This window comes from Lissotriton vulgaris, chromosome 4_1 (genome assembly GCF_964263255.1).
Source record: "Lissotriton vulgaris chromosome 4_1, aLisVul1.2, whole genome shotgun sequence".
NCBI classification, from domain to species: Eukaryota; Metazoa; Chordata; class Amphibia; order Caudata; family Salamandridae; genus Lissotriton; species Lissotriton vulgaris.
Window position 1 is genome coordinate 759086897 of NC_141691.1, and position 19951 is coordinate 759106847.

Genomic DNA, 19951 nt, shown 5'->3' on the forward strand with positions numbered 1-19951 from the left:
CACTTGCTGTGGTTTGTGTCTGCCTCCTGGGTGGTGGTGGGGTCTGCCCTACTGCCTTTTGTGCCGAGACATGCTGTTGTGCTCCGGCTGTATCTGCAGGGGTGGCCCTGGGTGTCGATGCAGGTGCATGCTGCCTCCCCCCCATCTCTTCAGGTGTCTCCGCAATGTGGAGGATGTCACTGTCTGAGGTGTCACTATTCGCTGCACCTGTGATGTGAATGAGTGCATGATTACTGGTATGATTAAGGCATCTGGGATGTTGCCACATGCATGCAGGCTCGCTATTGGTTAATATCAGCATTCCCTGGCTGGCTTCAGGGGTCTGTGCATCTTTACTAATCTGGCTGTGTTTGGCTATCAAGGCACCTTTACAAACTACAGGTTCCACAATGCATTTGGGCGTTTGGGAGGAGCAGGGACTGGAATACTGTGCTCACAAATATGGATTGAACTGGGGGCATGGGCATTGTTAGGGTACGGGGTCGCAGTAGCATGCCTCTTACCTTGAGATTGTTGTGTGGTGCAGGAGGTATCCAGTTGGGTGATGCCCACGCAGGCTTCCGGGTGTATGGTTTCCTCCACTAGGTCCTCCATGGGGGTGTTTTCAGGGACAGTGGAGTGTCCCCCTCCCGTAGCCAATCTCTCTCCCGGTCTCTCAGCAATTCGCTCCTTGGCACGGCCTCTGAGGTCGTACCACCTCTTTTTTAAATCATCGATGGACCGGTGGGTGACTCCCACCGCGTTCACCTTTGCCTTGATGTGCAGCCAGATGTACCTCTTGGTTGCCTCGTGCACCTTCTGGGACAGCTTCCCAAACAGTTGGTCATGGCCACTGCTCACTCCTTCAATGAGGTACTCAAGTTCCTTCTCACTGAAATGTATTTTGCGCTTGCGTGCTTTCTCACTTGTTCCTGCAGCTTCCTGGGACATTGTGGATTGATTGCCACTCCTGTATGGGCACTGCAGAGTGTGCCACCTGGAGCTCAGTTCTCTGCCTCCTCCTGTATCCAGCTCTGTGCTCTGAATGATGCTTGGAGCAGGGTACTTCCTGGTAGTGATGTCATCGTTGTGCCCCAAATGTGACTTCACGTTTTTGCGATCTCGCAATGTGCGAGATCGCTATTTGCGAAATCGCTATTTGCGATTTCGCAAATTGGGTGTTGGAAACAGCCGGTTTTGCGATTAGTGACGGATTTTTGCAAAGTCGCATTTGGCGATTGCGGCAGGGTGCGAATCGCTAATTTTTAGCGATTTTCATGTTGCATCCCATTCTGCAAATTCTTAATAGCGATTCGTTATTTTTCGCAATTTGGTATTCGCAGAATGGATGCTTGATGCATTTATGGGTAAGTCAGTAATGTTTTGCAGTGAGAAGACTGAAGTGCATCATCCTGTAACTAGCGGCGCCTTCCCATCTACTGTCGCCTTTGGCGGCTCCATCTAGTCTTGCAGTCACCAAGGCTTCACGGGAATTCAGCCATGGCACGGGAACTTTGAACCAACATATCCCCAAAGCCTGATGTGGCTTTCATTGTTTTACTTACAATGATCAAAATGCCTGTGCTGTTTTCTATTAATGAGTGTTTGATGTGATTTTCAATTTTGTATCAAAGTTAGACTGTCTAAATCTTTAAAATATATTTGCAGCCTACATTTTACTGATCATGCCCGCTGTAGTGATGCATTAAAGTTATGAGTCCTTCCATAGGTACACATCTGAGGAGGCGGGGGCTTGGGGAGCTGTAGTGATGCATTAAAGTTATGAGTCCTTCCATAGGTACACATCTGAGGAGGCGGGGGCTTGTGGAGAGTGTGATGGGTGTGGCGAAATGAAACATTACAGGGTTGTATGAAACCAACCTTTATTAACAGTGGTCTTTTATGTCAATGAACCTGAATAACAAAGCCTTCTGCACACATATTGAAATTGTATTCAGAATATGCACTGTGTGTGTGTGTAAAATCACTATCCTAGTCCACAGAATCAGAAGTGATAGAGTTTTACATTCGTAAGGTTCTTTCACAGGTGTGAATATGAAAATACCAGCATTACGGCAGAAATATCACTTTGTATATTTAGGGTTAGCAGAAGGTCTGTTGGCATTTTTGGGGAGTGCCAATGTTCAAAAGTGGGTGAACACCAACAGGTTCTGCATTATCTTTGTTTTAAGATGTAATGCACACAAAGGGGCTTTCTTTAGGCCAGGCTTTGTAAATGTTAAGGAAGCATTCCTAAATTGGAGGTAAAATGCGCAGTATGATGTGAAAAGTGGAATTGCTGTTTTAATGGGACTGCCAGAATCATGCTTCATGAATCAAGCATTGCTTCTTCACTGCATTCTTTCAGTGCAATCAGCAGTTTTCTTTGGTTCTTAACTGGAATGAGAAAACGTGACTTAATGTAAATCACTCGAGTCAGGCAGCGTATTGCCTGACAAAGGCTCATTGAGTCATACTTTTCACACATCTCAGGAGACTAATTTATTTAATGGGACACTTTCGTGCCTGGACTGAAAAGTAAACGCAGAGTAGAAAACATTCCAGGGGGAGGTTAATTGAAACAAGTTGAAATGTATATTGTAGAAACCTTTTGGATAGGAAACGTGACACCAAAAAAGAGCTTTAAAGCAGCAAATATATTGGTACGAATTTCACTCCAATCTGAAAAGGACTTTTTAAAAACATTTTCTAATCATGTGCTCAGCTGCTAAGTGACCCAATGTATTATTTGACACAGTCAGAAGTTTTAGCCACACAATGTCACATTCTGGTACATGTTTTCTGGATGTTACCATTATAATTTATTTGCTAAAAATCCCCAGGACAACAAAACATGCTGCTAAACACCTAGGACTAAAGGAAGGTATCACCCGTGATGGATGAAAGACAACTACCTATTACTCAACAGAGACACAATGAAAGTGGTGATCTTTGGGAACAACACCACCCTATGGAACAACTCCAGGTGGCCTCCCAAGCTGGGACCCTCACCCACCCCGACAGACAGGGACTGCAACCTCGGTATCATCTTGGACAGCAATCTCACCATGAAAAGCCAGATCAATGCAATCTCCTTCGCCTGCTTCTTCACCCTTCGATGCTCTGTAATATCTTCAAATGGCTCCCCGTCAACACCAAACGTACCTTCACCCAGGCCCTAGTCACCAGCCGTCTGGATTGATTGCAGACCATACAGAACTCAATGGTCAGACTCATCCTCCAGCTCCCGAAGGGGACCCATGTCACCCTCCCCCTGAAGAAGCTCCCCTGCCTCCCTATTCAGAAGAGATGTTAATTCCACATAGTAGGAAAGTAGCTTTCTGTTGCACTAAACCACCACATTTTGCCAGATTTCTAATGCACTTTTGCCATTCAGGTTCCCAGAGCTTGTGTTCTTTCCCAAAACTGTACCTTTGTTTCCACAATTGTCACACCTCTGGACCACATCTAAGTCCCTTGTAAAAGTTACCACTGGTACCAAGGGCCTTGTGACTAGAGAGAGACTCTGAGGGCTGCAGCATGTATTGTGTCACCCTCAGGGACCACTCAGCTAAAACATACACACTCCCATTGTAGACTGTGTGTTTTGGTGCAGACAAAACCTAAGATTCGACATGGCACACATCCCTGTGTGCCATAGCCACTGCCTGTGGCATAGGTTAGTCACCCCTCTAGCAGGCCTTACAGCCCTAAGGCAGGGTGCACTATACCACACGTGAGGGCATAGCTGCATGAGCAATATGCCCCTACAGTGTCTAAGTCCATTCTTAGACACTGTAAGTGCAGTGAAGCCATATTGAGTATATGGGCTGGGAGTTTGCCGTTACGAACTCCACAGCTCCATGATGGCGTTACTGAATACAGGGAAGTTTGGTATCAAACTTCTCAGCAGAATAAACCTACACTGATGCCAGTGTGGGATCTATTGTAAAATGCACAGAGAGGGCATCTTAGAGATGCCCCCTGAAAAACAACCAACTACCCCGTGTCCATCTGACTGGTCTACCCCTGCTGCCACACGAAGACATGTTTTTGACCCCCTGAGGTGGGAGCCCCTGTACTCTCATGGGTCAGGGACAAAGGCTGCTTTGGGTGGAGGTGCTTCACACCTACCCCAAAGCAGGAACAGCATTCAGGGCGGTGAGCCTGAAGGCTTCCTGCCCTTCGATATGCTAGCCAGGGCCGCTCCAGCCAATGGAGATGTCCACCCCCTTGACCAAGCACCACTTTTGACGGCAAGGTTGGTGGGAAAATTAGTAGTTAGGAGAGGTGTGTTCCCTCTCTGCCAGGACCACCCGTAAGGTGCCCTGGACCTAGGTAGCCACCCTCCGTAGGGAATCCTCCATCTTCAATAAAAATATTCCACCCAATCAGGTTAGGGAGGAGACATTCTAAGGGTGTAGTCACCCTAAAGGCAAGTAGCCCATTGACTACCATCTGCCTGTCCCTGTAACACCCCTAAATTCAGCATTTACCCTGAACCTTGAGCCTCAGATTCCTGCTACCTAAGAAGAAGAGAGACAAAGAGGATACCGGGCAGCAAAGCAAGAAGATACCTACTGCCTTGGCCCTAGCCCTACCGGTCTGTGTCCTGCTTCTCGAACCTACAAAGAAGACAACGCCTTTCCCGTGGCCAGCGACTTTCAAGAACCCAAGGAAGACTGCCACTCTTCAATAACGACCAGATCACCTGAGGACAACTTCCTTGTCCAGAAAAACTCCATCTTCAAGAATTCTAGATCCAGGCGGATATGCAACCCCTGCCTACTCTGCATCCGATGCCCACGGCCCGAGTTTGAATGGCTCCCTTGTCCTGTGAAGTCTCCCCAGTGATCCTGACCTCGTCTCCATTGGTGGCTGACCTCTCCAGAACCCCACAAAGTCACCTGCACCCACAACAAGAAGAGTCTCCCTGACCCTGACCGGCTCTAACCCAGAAGATCGGACACCAAAAGGTACCCCTGCATTCTCAGCTCTACGGCCTTCGGGAGCTCAACCGACAGTGACTCAACCGCTCGCAGCCCTCCAACTTACCTGCCCAGCCGGTGGTCACCTTCAACAAGCCTCCTGGTCCAAGTCTACAGCCTCTTTATGCGACCTCCAACCTCCATTGAAATACATAGAGTGCCGGACGCTTATTTTGCACCCTACACCCACCACCCATGTGCTGCTATTGGTGTAGCTTTGGTGCTGCCCTGTGCCCCCCTATGCAATCTTAACCTCTGGAGCCCGTGCCCAGAAACTGCGAGTGATTACCTGCAAACAGTGTCTCTACGAGGTACCCCCAGCCTCCATTGATTTACATTGGGCCCAGTGACTTCTACAACCAGCCGCCAAAGTGCCACTTGTGGTGCAGTACCTACCGGAAACGGAACCTTTCCCAGTGTTGGTCGAAACCCCGAAGAATGGGATTGTAAGTCAGATACTTACCTGCTAATGCACAACACTGTTTTCCCCTCAAATTATTTTTATAACATCTGTTTATTGAGTTTTTGTTAAATAGCACCTGCTTACATGTACATATCTATAATTTGTACAATTTTACAGACGCTTAACAGCCTTGATGTAAGACCACTAGTTGTAACAGTTATGTTGGCTCCTTTCCTCCAACTGATCATGACGTGCATTACATTAGTGAGATTATCGGTGGTTCTATCCAGACTCCAATAGTCTTAGCTTTATATATATATATATATATATATATATATATATATATATATATATATATATATATATATATTTTACCTACTGGCGCTCCTTCCCTGAAAGTCTCGGGAAGATTCGTCAAGCGGGGGCCGAGAAAAAGGGGGGTCCCAAAAAGTGTTTTCCCCATGTTAATTTCCATAGGACGTTTAGACACGGCTACAGCCCGATTACACCAAATTTGGGAAAATGGTAGGGTCTGGTACGCAGATCACGCTTTGTTTAAATGGTGTAAATCCCTCCAGTAGTTGCTGTGAAAATTAAAGTTAAAATCAATTATATATCTATAAGCGCGCACCGTGCGCGCACCGTGCGTGCACCTTGCCGTGCACGAGCTTCATGCTGATTGGCTGCCACTGTCTGTCAACACTCTAAAACAGAAATTGTTGGCAGCCATCTTGTGCCTCGGTAGACTGAGGCACAGGAAAGCAGAAAAACAAACATGTAGAACTTAAAAAGGGGGCAGGGTAGAAGCACCCTGACCCCCTAGGCCAGCACCCTGTGATTTTTCAACAAAAAAAAATTTTTTTTTTGCCTTGGGGGTCACTTACCTCCCTTTTATCATCCTCAAATCCCCTTCCTTCACCATCTTTCCATTTATTTTACCTTCACTCCCCTTACCCTACTCTATGTATCTCTCTTTGTCCCTTACTCTCCTTCCATATGTCCATCCTCACTCCCCTTCTGTCACTCCTCCTCCTTTACTTTCTTTTCCATACTGCTCTTCCCATAATTTTTAATTTCCCTTCACTCACTACCCTAGCTTTAGACACCTTGGAGCAGATTTACAAGCCCCTTACACCTGTTTTGCGCTGCCGTTGCGCCACTTTTGTGATGCAGCAGCTGTGCAAAAGATGCGCCATGGTGCGGGCTATTTACAGTGTGACGCATCTGGTTCCGTCATGGCCCCGCCCGTTCTTCAGAACGTCAGCGCAGGCGCGAAATCAGCGCCACGCAGGCGTGCCGGGCGGGCCATTACGGAACCGCTCCGTCACCAGCGCAGCCCACCCGAGGGCTATGACGGAGTGGTTCCGTCATAAGCGTGGGAGGAGTTGCAGGATTGTTGTACATCAAACAGCCGACGTCCATCGTATATCAAGAGAGATGAAACCATGTACACATTCAACCACAATTGTACAACACACGGTATAGTTAGGAATTAGCATTTAAAAAACCTTTGAAATTCACTGAAAAAACCATAGGTTTAACACATGTTATAGTTAGGAATTAGCATTTAAAAAACCTAGCAAATTCACTGAAAAAAACGTAGGTTTTACACACGTTATAGTTAGGAAGTATTTACAACAAGGGGTGGTGAGGGACAGAGTCTCTGAATTAAGCAGAAAGCTCTCACCCAGTCAAGAGATCAGGGCTAGATCCAACACCGTTTTTTAGCTCACTGCACCATCCCAGTTTCAGAACCTGGCTGTATGCAAATTAGTCTGTTCCTGTCCCAGTGCATGATGGGAACAGGGCAAACCAAACTACAAAAGCCAATTCTTACACTGGGAAGGAAACAAGCTCCCGGGGACCGGTTTCTGGCATTACAGCCGTCTTCGGCCCGGTTTGCTTGAATCCTGATGGTGCAATGAGCAAGGGTCTCACATCTGAGAATACCCTTCCACGCTTAGGGTGGACAAAAATATTTACAACAAGGGGTGGTGAGGGACAGAGTCTCTGAATTAAGCAGAAAGCTCTCACCCAGTCAAGAGATCAGGGCTAGATCCAACACCGTTTTTTAGCTCACTGCACCATCCCAGTTTCAGAACCTGGCTGTATGCAAATTAGTCTGTTCCTGTCCCAGTGCATGATGGGAACAGGGCAAACCAAACTACAAAAGCCAATTCTTACACTGGGAAGGAAACAAGCTCCCGGGGACCGGTTTCTGGCATTACAGCCGTCTTCGGCCCGGTTTGCAAATCGATTTTGGCCACTATAGGTGTGGCAGGGTATACTCAGACATGAGTCCCTTTCTCACTGCTCCATCAGGATTCAAGCAAGCCGGGCCGAAGAGGCTGAAATGCCAGAAACCGGTCCCCGGTAGCTTGTCTCCTTTCTGGTAAAGAATTGGCTTGGTAGTTTAGTCTGCCCTGTTCCCATGATGCACTGGGCCAGGGACAGACTGATTTGCATAAAGCCAGGTTCTGAGCTGGGATGGGGCAGTGAGATAAATAACGGTGATGGATCAAGCCCTGATCTTTGGACTGGGTAAGAGTGGTCTGCTCAATTCAGACACTCTGTTCATCACCACCCCCTTTTGTAAATCGATAGTTAGGAAGTAGCATTTACAAAACCTTTGAAATTCACTGAATAAACCGTAAGTTTTACACACGTTATAGTTAGGAAGTAGCATTTACAAAACCTTTGAAATTCACTGAAAAAAACGTAGGTTTCACACATGTTATAGTTAGCTGGACATTTTACTGATATAAAACCATTGAAATTCCCCTGTTATAGTTAGTTCAGCTAACTATAACTCGCGCGCCCGCAATGCACTGCTGATGACGTCACATATTACATCACTCATGACATGGTCAGTGACATCACTCATGACATCCCTGATGACATCTCAAATGACATCACTGATGACATCATCCTTGTGGAAGAGTGGCAGACCTTCTCTCAGCCTAATATAACCTTTATTACAGACATTCAAAAATAGAAAATAACATTCTCAATACAATAGACCTACCAATGCCACTTACAACACACCTATTTAGTAATTCCAAGATCTATACACAAATCCACTGATTCATCAACAGACATATACAGTCACTCATACATGTACTCACTCATCGTATATAATCATACACTGATACATCCTGATCATCCTGTTACACACCGACACTCATCCATAGAGTTACTCACACATAACTCATATGTACTAGTTTAAAACATATGTACTTACTCACAAATACACTATTAAGACAGTCATTCATTTACTAACACATCCATATATACACTCATCCACCCATACAGAAAAAAAACAAATAATGACCTATATAGCTACTCACCACACACACTCATCCACCCATACAGTCTTGCACATATGCTGCCTTCAACACATACAAGCAGAAAGTCACTCATTCATGCATCTATGCACTACGTAAGACCTCCCAACGAAGCATACAGACACTCAGACACTCCTACTGATAATCAAACAAACAGTAACCTATATAGACACTCATGTATCACTCATATAGCTACTCACCAACACATGCAGCCACTTATACAGAAAGTGAGAGACTGATACAGAAATGTATATATTTAAACATTTCTCACTAACCCATGTATTCATAAAGATACACTTAATCAGTCAGTTATACAATCTATTTTTCACCAAAAAAGCAGCTATTTATACACGTATATACCCATTTCTTCTTCCATCAACCTTCAGATATACATATATAAAACATATTTAATTTTCAGAAAAACACCCATTCACTGGATGATTTCATCAGTGATGTCATCAGTGATGTCATTTGAGATGTCATCAGGGATGTCATGAGTGATGTCACTGACCATGTCATGAGTGATGTAATATGTGACGTCATCAGCAGTGCATTGCGGGCGCGCGAGTTATAGTTAGCTGAACTAACTATAACGGGGGAATTTCAATGGTTTTATATCAGTCAAAAATGTCCAGCTAACTATAACATGTGTGAAACCTACGTTTTTTCAGTGAATATATATATATATATATATATATATATATATATATATATATATATATATATATATATTTTTTTTTATTATTAAGCACATCAACAAAGAAGGTGCACATGGAAGGCACAAAACGTATACCTGAAGATTGAGTCTGCAGTGGAGTTCTGGGTCGCATAGCCAGCTGTGTTTTAATGATTCCTTCGCACTTAACCTCCAGCTAAAGGAAAATACAAAAGGGTTAGTGAGACAGAATCACAACTGGTCCTAAAGGCTGTAAACAGCTGCGGCACCAAGATCACACCTGCACTAAGGACTGAGTGAGCATTTATAGTGTGTGGCCTGTGAGCGGTTTTTGAATCGAGCCTAGAGCAGCGCATGGCCTGCTTGCTCAACTTTTAGTAAGGAGGGTTTGAAAGTGCTACCCACAAGCTTTTCCTGGCCTCAAGCTTGCGTGCATCCTCGCGTGCACGGGCGCAGCCGTCATCTGCCCGCCATCTGCCTTTCTTATCTCTTCCTCCGCATCGCCATTACTTTCACTTTTGCGGCCGCGCGGCCATGTCACTTTCACAGCCGCGCGGCCATTGCTTGTTCAAATTGACAAGGACACTAAAGTACTCCATCCCCAGAAGTGCCCCTAGGTTTTAAACTTTATCCATCTAGCCATTAGGAAACTTTCTATATTTGATTAAAAAATGTTCTGCGTCACCTCACACCAGGAGGTTCCCATAATTGTACTAATTTATTTAATCTCTGAAAAATCTTAATATGTAACTATGAATTATACATTCCCACATTTTTGACACTGACTTTATATTTCCTACAGTATGCCACCATATTTTTCTTTTGTATCTATATTATTTGTAAATCCCACTAAAGCGCTGTGTAAGACGCATTATGGTCCAATATATTATTCTTTCTGTTCTAATACGGTCCTGGGTTCTCGTCTGTAATCTGTAACTGATAACATGGCCTTGTGTAAAGCTCTACGTCACTGCAGAGATTAGCTTGTGCTGAACAACCTGTAAATAAATAAATAAACAAATAAAACAAAATACAATACAGGGCCCTTTTCATGAAACAAACTAACACATAATTCTGACAATTCTCAGCACGTTTTTTGGCATAAACGTACTGATCCCTGCCACTTTCAGAATGCTATGTATTCCCTGTGCAGCTATGGCCCTTTTAACTGTAATAAACGATTTCACCTTTCCATGCATTTATTATTTTCTGTTTTGGTTTCCTCAATGTGTAGGACGGCGCCTTCCGGTATTCGTCCAACCTCTGGGCGCTTTAAATCATTGTGCCTGTTTAAGTGTGCACGTTTATATCTTGGGAGCACCATTTATTCCACGACAGTTTAACGATGTAAAGATGGCCCCGTGGGGTGTTTCTGTTCCGAATCATGGGTGTGTGCCACATCTTTTTCTAGCTTCTTAGACTACTTAGGTAACTAACAAGCATTGTGCATGTGACTGCGCATCTTGCATACGTAATGTCTACACTTTCTTGGAGAATTAAGGGTAGTACACAAATAGAAAATGGAGTCATTTGGCAGAACTGATTTAATGCCCTATTTTAACTCTAGTTCTGCTGTGCTTGTCTGAGTTCCTAGTAGAGCAGTGTTCCAAAAACATGCCTGCTCCTAAAACAACAAGCATTGAAAATGCAATAGGTCTCGCCTTTGATTAAGTTAAAGCCATTTGCTTTGCTAATGGTATTGTATAGCAAAGTAATGGCTTTAAATTAATGAAAGGCGAGACCTATTGCATTTTTAATGCTTGTTAAGACATGCACGAGAGGCTGAGTCTGCAGAGGATACTAAGGGTGAGCTCCTCCCTCATGCACAAGAGGCTGAGCTCGAGCCCCGGATATTGCGCCACATGGAGTCTTATGGGGACAGGGGAGCTTTTCACACACATCTAGATTGAAAGTTTTCATTTTCAGTTTGAAAAGTAAATGTTTGGGATCAAACAAAAAATACAACATGTATCTCAAAATGTAATTCTGGCTATATATTTCCTACATTTAGAAGCTAAAAGTGACCCTTTTTAAGCATTTGATTTTTGCAGCTGTCTCACTTTCATTTAGATGCCCTAGCCCCCATACTCTCTCTCTTCCGCATACTTTAACCCTAAATAAACTATGACCCTTTTACCCTACCGATAACTCTAATTGTTAGACCTTTACTGTAACCCTTTTCCTAACTGTAAGTGACACGAGCTCACAGTAATCTCACTTCCACTCCCATGATGTAAAACGCCACAGACCTGAACCGTAACCCCTTCATTCTAACCACTATACCGCTTCACTCACTCCTTTTCAATTACAAACCTAACCCAGGCCCTAACAATTACGCAACCCCTCACCTTCACACTTACCCTACTATTACCAAACATATCCCTATCATTCACCCTCACCAGAACTCTAACCCTAGACTAAGGGCTATTCATTATCCTACTGTAAAGTTAACCCTTCAACAACCCTGACCCTTTCCATTGTACTGAGAGCCAGATGTACGACAGTTGTTTGCGGTCACAAAGGGGTTTTATGGCCGTTTGCGACCGCAAAAAACATGTGGCCAATATACAAACCCCGATAGGGAATATCACTGACTTCTGTTTATTGACCTGCAGTCCCTACTGCTTTCCAAACCAATCTAGCCCGGCCAGCAGGATCGGTAGGGGCACAGCTGGACAAGATAAGTAAACCAGAAAATCATCAGCATACAAAGACACCACATACCTACTGCCCCACATCCCTACTGACCATCTCTCCAGCACCTCCATCAATCTCCACACCAGAAGATCTATGGCAAGTGCAAACAGCAAGGGTGACAATGGGCAGCCCAATGCAAGCCCCAATCCAACCCCCATTCCTCCAACATCATGTTGTTTGTTCAGACTTGTGCTAAGGGCTTGGTATATAAAATCGTGAACATATTTATGCAATTTGGGCCAAACTTTATACCCCTAAGGGTCGTAAACAGGTACTTCTAGTCCACAGTGTTGGGTGCCTATTCAGTGTCCTGTGACAAAACTTAGTCCCACTGCACCCATTACTACTGTCAGGTATCTGATATTCAAGGCTGTTCTGCAGCCCAGTATGAATCCATTCTGGTTAGCATGGCTCAGATTCCCAATCACTCCATGTAGCTTCGTCACCAGAATCTTCCCTAGTATCTTAATGTCCATGATAAGCATAAACAACAGACTGTAGGATTTGCATTCATATGGGTCCTTCCCGGGTTTAGGAGTATAATTTGGGTGGCCTCTCATCTATTTATGCAAAACTCTTGACTCTAATGCCTCCTGATATACTGGGAGTAATTTTACTGCCAGCACATTCACGTATATCTGATACCATTTCAATTGCAACCTATGTTTGCCAGGCGTTTTAGCCATGTTCAGTGCCTATATATATATACACTTTTATTTCCTGCAATGCTATGGGCGATTCCAGTTGAGTCCTTTTTTCCTGCGTGAACTCTGGATTTGTGGTAATTGTAGCACCGGGTATATATTGTCTTCTCTCCACCTCATTGATTCTGTATACACCTGTTTATAATCCGCCAGAAAAACCCCATTAATTAGTTCCTGCGTGCTGACCAGTGTCCCCATAACATCTCTCACTGCTATGATAGCGGCAGGTGGCATGTCTTACCTCAGACGCTCCGTTAGAAGCCTACCCAGCCTGTCACCTTTTCAATGGAGCTGTTGCCCAAATTCTGTATGGTTCATCTGCTCTCTCGCCACTAGTTTATCCAGTATGAGCTTCCTTTGCCAATTTAACTCCGTTAGCTCAAAGGTATTTACACCTTATCTACATGTCGTCTTCCTCACTTTGTCCACTACGTATATGCTGCACATTTACTAAGTGGTCTCCTTGTTTATCATTCCCGGTTTTATCTTTTCTGGTTTTAGCATACTGCACTGATTCCACTAACCGGTTCATTGGTGGCACTATTATTCCATACTTCATCATTGATTCATCGGCACTCCATTTCTCTTCAATCTTTCCCTCGTTATTTTTCACCCCTCCTCCTTTACCTTTTCTTGAGCCCTGGCATTAAGCCACTGTCAGCTTTTAATTCAAGTACAAGCATTGTCAATGTTTACTATTATGCACTAACTATGTAACTCATACATGTTATAGATTCCCCTGACGAAAGGCCAGTGTTTTAGGCCCGAAATGCATTGGGAACATCTTTGAAAATTGATTCAATATGCTGCATTCAAGCTGTATGATTTTCATTTGGAACTGATCTGCTTGACGTTGGAATAAACCACGCAGATTCCTTCAACTTGTGGAATTCATGAAGTTTCTTTTAAAGTCATTATCATTGATGTAATTGATTCGGCTTTTTGATTACTTTTCATGAAATGTATAAAGCTTTTCACTAAAATTTGGATTACTGTTGACACTTAGACCGTACACTTATCAGTGACACCCTAGTAGTGCACTGGGTTTATCTAGATATTCACTTGTCTAATTTCTTATTTCATTTTGAACTAGGGGCCAGCGGTCCCACTCGCCTGGTGCACACACAACTTATAGTTTGCATAGGCTTAATCCTATTGAAATATTGTTACAGTGAGGTAAACTACTGAGTGCACGCCAGCCGCGCTTTCCCATTTGTTTATACAACTTATAGAAAGTTGGCATTTTCTTTATCTTACCATTTGATGCCTTTAGCCTGTATCTTCCTGAATCCAATGACTAGATGTAGCTGGCAGTTGTTCTTTGTGTATTGCTCTCAGACAGTGAGATAAAGGCGAAATAGGGATTGGCAGTTGGGCCATCTTTGACCTGATGAGGGGGAGGAGCTATCACCTACCACACCTGTACATCACAAACTCTGCCCAGCACACCAACAAAGGTCTTTGACAATAGTCTTTTGTGTCCCCAGACAAGCTGGGGCCAGGGCAGGAAGGCAGGAAATTCCAAGCATCTCTGGGGGTGGACGCTCTAGAAGCTTCTCCTAATTAAAAGTGGGCACCAAGTATAAATAATGGACCCTCAGACCCAACTCTTCAGTACACCAATGGACCTTTGGAAGACTCAGAAGTACTGCTGTGCTGCTCTTTAAGTAGGACTGCTACTCTGCTGCCTTGCTGTTTGAGTGAAAAGGACTGGACCTGTATCTTGAACCCAAGTCCACCAGAGTGGCTCCAAGGGCTAGTTGGTTGGCTCCCTGATCAGAGCCTCAGAAAAGGCTCCAACCACCTTGAACCCAGTACCGGGACTCTGCCCGCTCTGAGTCTTTCCCCCAAGTGGAGCCACCCCAGTCCTGGACCTTTGAAAGTGGACCTGAATGTGCTCTGCTAATCCAGCTGAGGTCCTGTGAGCAGAAATAACGCAGCGTGATACATCTCCTCACACCTGCATCGGAACTGCTTTTGCACGAAGCATTCCCAACACAAGATTGCATCACAGTCCGCCGCTTCCTTGGAGCCACCACTGTATGACGCTTCCTTGACGCAGCACTTTGCATTACAAGCCTCTCGTTCATGGCATCCTTAACGTCAAAGCAGCACTTCGCACTGCAGCTTCATTGGCACCACGGCTTTGCTACGCATCCTCAATGCAGGACTTCGCATCACAAGCCCCTCATCAACAGCCTCCTCCACGACGATGCAGGATTTGGTATTGCAGCCCTGCAGCTTCCTCTGAACCACACCTGTGCGACACATTCTCAAAGCAGGATCTTGCGATGCTCCACAACCATATTTAAGGTACTTTATTAAGTGGGCCTAACTTTGTCCCTGTATCCGGACCGCGCTCCGGCACAGTTGGCCTAAACGTGTGAGTTTTGTCCTGGTTCAACGCAACCAAATAAGCACAGTTAGTGCTTTGTGCTTGTAGGCACTATTTTTACCTAAATCTTTAAAACTGTATCTCTCCGGTTTTACAGATTGTATCTTTTTTTGTCTTGCTCTCAAATAATTTATAACATGTTGCTCTATTTTTCTAGCATTGTGCTTTCACTTTATTACTGTTTGAAGAACTGTACAAATACTTTACACATTGCCTCTAAGTTAAGCCTTACTGCTTTGGGCCAAGCTACCACAGGGTTAAGCACAGGTTAACTTGGGGTTTGCTTGTGACTTCACCCTGATAGGAATTGTGGTTGCTGCTTAAGAAGGGTTTCACCCCCCATAAACCAGAAACCCAATTCCCTACAGGCACTACTGGGTAATTTTATAGTAAGGCAAAGAGGAAGTGTTGCTAGAGGGGTTGGACATAGAATGAGAAGGTAGAGAGGTCTGGGTAGGGGATATTCTCCAATTGCTTGCTATTGCTCAGGAGTCACCACCGCCACTTTCTCTGAATATTTCTTGACCCGGGAAGACTAAACCGGAAGAAGAAGCCTTTGCTGGAAGAAAGAAGACATCTTTCCATGGTCGAAGAAGAAGACCTAAGCTCCAACGACGTAAGGTCTCCTGCTGGCAGTCATAAGAGATCGGAAATGCTCTAAAAGGATACAGTGACCACCCTCCATTTTGCATGCTTCGGGTGCACAAAAAGCAGAAGGACACATGACTTGGAGAGAACTAGACGGTGACCACAGAGAACTAGACGGTGAAGGAGACATGGCTGTAAAGAGACCGATGCATAGAAATCTGCCTTGACGAGCTAGGGACTAAAGGATTGAGCAGAAGGAACTTTCTCAGCAGCTGGAGAAATGTGGGACTTAGTCATGTTCCTCTTCATGAGGACTAGGACAAGAAGCTGGGATTTACCAAGGGATATTTGCATCAAGCATATTTGCTGCACTAAAAACGCGTTAAGCTGGACCTCGCAGTAATAGTATCCTGCTTCATGAAGCCCAGACCCGCTACGGCTACAGCTTACAGTCTTAGCCCCCAGGAAGATTTTGAGAGCTAAAAAAGTAACTTCAACCGAAGGTAAAACAGTGGACGAGGATGAGGTGAATTTATTCAACCCATGAAGAGACAAGGCGGCTAAGAAATCCACCTTTGTGCAGCTCAGGGCTTTTGCAGCCAAAACCATGGGCTTCAGTGGTAGCTTGACAATAATATACCCAGCTTTCATGGAACCTCACCAGACAAAACCTTGGATTTTGCCCTGCTGAAGCACTTTGACTGACTGTGAAGGTAAAATCTTTGACTGGGATGAACAGCTTGGTGTATTCAACCTCTGCTTCCTTTCAATCAGCCTGATATTGTGCCTCTGTCCTGGTCAACCGCGAGCTGTTGCTTTTTTAATAACGGTTTACTATTTCTTGGTGTTTTTGGCTAATGACAAAAAAATTAATATCCACAGTTCTATTTATCCAGTTTTAATGATCTTTGTGTTTTGCATGTTAATTAATGTTTTTCTCTGATGTTCTAAATTTGTTTGGCCATTTTATTACGCTCTAAAGATTTTGGTAATTATTGAACTTTACATATTTTTTTATGGGTATTGCCTGTTGTTTGTGCCACAACTTCCAGGGGATGGGCAGAGATTCTCTAAGAACTGTATTTTGGCCTAAAAATATTATGATTGATAAATTGATAGAGGTCACACCCTCCCAAATTCATAACCCAATGTCTGACAAACAGTTGTCAGGGAGTGATGGAGAATGCAAACAGCTCTCTGCATAAATGACTTTCTGTTTCTGCAGCAGGATGTGAACCTCTTCAGAACAGTGACAGGCAGATGATCTTAAATAGTGCCACATGGTCAACTGTGTCAATATATGTTAGTAAGTAAAGGAATATCAGGATGCAAAGCTTAGACTGTTAGTTATACCTGGGACAACATCAACAACCCGGATAGTTACAGTTTCTGTTCCACAGCCACATTTATGGTGGCAAGTTTAATTTGGACCTGCCCTCTCAAGGACTGCAGGTTAACAGCAAAATATTTGGTGAGCTCACCTGCTTAAAGATAGTGTTGTATGACAAAGGGACAGATGTGCCCTACTTTTAAGAAGGGGTAGACGATCCATGTGAGAATAAGTGCATTGATAATGCCAGTATGGGGTTTATGGGTCTCAAGAGTTAGAGGTTTGATGAAAGATATCATCGTAACCCTTATGACTTGAGTAAAGGGTAACAGTGCTTAAACAGTCACAGGTTGAAATGAACACCAGCTGGAAACAGAATGTGTGTAAGTTTGTGGGGATTCATAACAGGAGTATTGAAGTGTGGGTGTTGTGTTGTATTTCTATGTATTTTGATGTCAGTGGATTTTTGTACTGAGTTAAGAATGAGGGGTGGGGACTGCATCACTATTCTACAACTTTGACTAGAGATTCTCTTTCATAGTTGGGTTCTTAAACAGTTATGAGGACACACCTGAATATGACCATGCCAATGTTGTATTGACTGATTTTGCTGCTCCGTTTGAGGGGAAGACCTGGATTTACAACTCATGTTTTTGAGTTTACATTTCACCTTTTTATTAAGGTTTTGGTTCTGGCAGTCACATGGTGTGGAGTGTTACCTGCTACTAATATGCTGTGTTATGTTTAAAGCTCCATGCCTTCTCTCCCATGTTAGCTTCCCTAATCTATCATCAAGAAGTTGGGGTACGCTAGCTTCTCTTCTGCTCCTAAGAGACCACCACCTTCCAAAGTCCCGACACAGACCCACGTGAGAAGGAAAGAAAGAACACCTCCCATACCTCTTGTCCTTAATTAGAAGCTTTGTGATGAAGTCTTTGGCATCTTCAGAAACATTATGGAATTCCTCATTCTCAAAGCCCCACCGGCAACAGATGATGTTGTTCATAGTTTCATTGTCGTCGTCACCCATAAAAGGAGATAATCCACTAATACTATGGGAAACAAGGAAGGGGTGGTAAATCAATGGCATCATCATACAAACAGAATCCAGATTAAAACACTGGAAAATTGGAGCAGCTATCAACATTCTAATATCATAGGCTATGGACTTTGGGAAAGATTTACTAGACTCTCACGGAGGGCAGTGCAGCAGCCACAAATGCTGCACTGCATGAGAAGGAGAGAGCAGGAGAGCGCCATATTTACAGAAATATTGCACTCTCCTTCCCTCTCCCTAGTGCCACTGCAGAAATATGCTGCTGTGTGCCACGGACACACCTTTGGCCCATAGTGCAAGGGTGCCTCAGTGAGTCTAGCATAGGTTTTGTACTGGGAGGGAACCCTTTCAGTACAAAATACCGTGCTTAGACTAACTTAAAACCTTCTCCCACTTTGTTTGCATGGCGTTCAGTGCAGCACACATACAAAGTCGGAAAAGAAAGGAGAACTGAAAGCATTTTTCCTTCATAGCGCCTATTTGAAATGGGCCCTACTTTCTCACACTAAACCCTGTCTATTTGTTTAAGTAAATAGGGCTTAGCGTCAGAATCCTTGGGTGGTTGCATGTGAAAGCCCATGCACCACCCGTGTTATGCACTGCTTTGCACTACTTTGGAGTGATGTTCCAGTGCTAAACAAGTTTAGTGTTGGAAACGAAATGAGTAAAAAAAGACTTAGTGTTAATTTGCATAACTTTGGTGATGCAAACACGATGCTAAAACTTAGTAAATATACGCCGCAGGTTCTCCATTTCCTTGTCTGTCCTGATTTTAAAACAAACTTTATTGAGTACCATAAGGTAATAGCAAATTGACTTATAAAGAACATTATGGTATTTTCATTTTTGTTTTTCAATCATATACAAATATCAACTTTGTACAGACTAAATATCCGGTTGCACATCTCAAAGTACCATAATACAGTCAATACAATCATGAGATACTTGTCTGTCCTGATGATATGAGGAATTTTAGATGGGAATGGTAGAGTCTGGGGTTTTTGTAGAGAAAAAGATAACAGGCATCTGCCACTCCTCTCCAGCTGTCAACTTTGATATTGCAACGAAAAGTAAAGTGCACGGAAATCAGGGGGAAGCTTCTGTAGCTACTACAGCTATTGTCTCTCACTACACCCTGTCAAATTGCACAAGTAAGTTTGGCAGTGCATAGGGAGTGGCTGAGACAGGAAGAACTTCAATTTCCCTAGAACTTCTATAGAATCAGGGAAGGCAAGTCAACTGGGAGCCAGAGGAGTATTTGCACCATCCCTGTTCCAGAGAAGGTTTTTTTTCAAGAACTAGTACCTAACAAGGCAGAGTACTTCAAGAGCATAAGATCTCTCTCTTTTTCATGCACAATGCTCACATGAGACTGTGCCTTCAAAAAGCCAGTTTCAGTTTTAGTAAATATGCGGTTCCTAAACATCGGCTAGTCATTTTCAACAGGCTCTCACATGAACAAATATTTCCCACTGACAGGATCTGCTTTAAATCTCCAGGCTGTGCCGTCATATGCCATGGATGCTCACCATAGCACAAAGGATGTCTATAATGTGTCAATAATGCTCACCATCTCACCAGAGGCACCACTTTGCCAAGGCAGGGTACCATAACAGCCAAGATGCCCAAACAATGTCACCATTATAACAGGGGCGATCACAACTAGGTCAATTATGCTCATGATATGCAGCTGATGCCATTTTGACTACAATATGTCAAAGATTACAGTTATTATGGCAGGGCCACTACTGATCCAGGAATGGACACAATTGTGACAGAGATGAACCCCA

General features: G+C 44.0%; 1 protein-coding gene across 6 annotated transcripts in view; it reads right to left on the reverse strand.

The window, feature by feature from the left end:
- The window catches only part of MYLK4 (myosin light chain kinase family member 4), a 997611-nt gene that overhangs the window by 36560 nt on the left and 941100 nt on the right, over positions 1 to 19951 (reverse strand). For all 6 annotated transcript variants that reach the window (XM_086965066.1, XM_086965064.1, XM_086965068.1 and 3 more), the window contains 2 exons: positions 18004 to 18156; positions 9508 to 9586 (listed from right to left, as the gene is read on the reverse strand). In XM_086965066.1, the coding sequence (XP_086821192.1) occupies positions 9508 to 9586; positions 18004 to 18156 (232 nt within the window). The remainder of the gene's footprint in view (positions 1 to 9507; positions 9587 to 18003; positions 18157 to 19951) is intronic.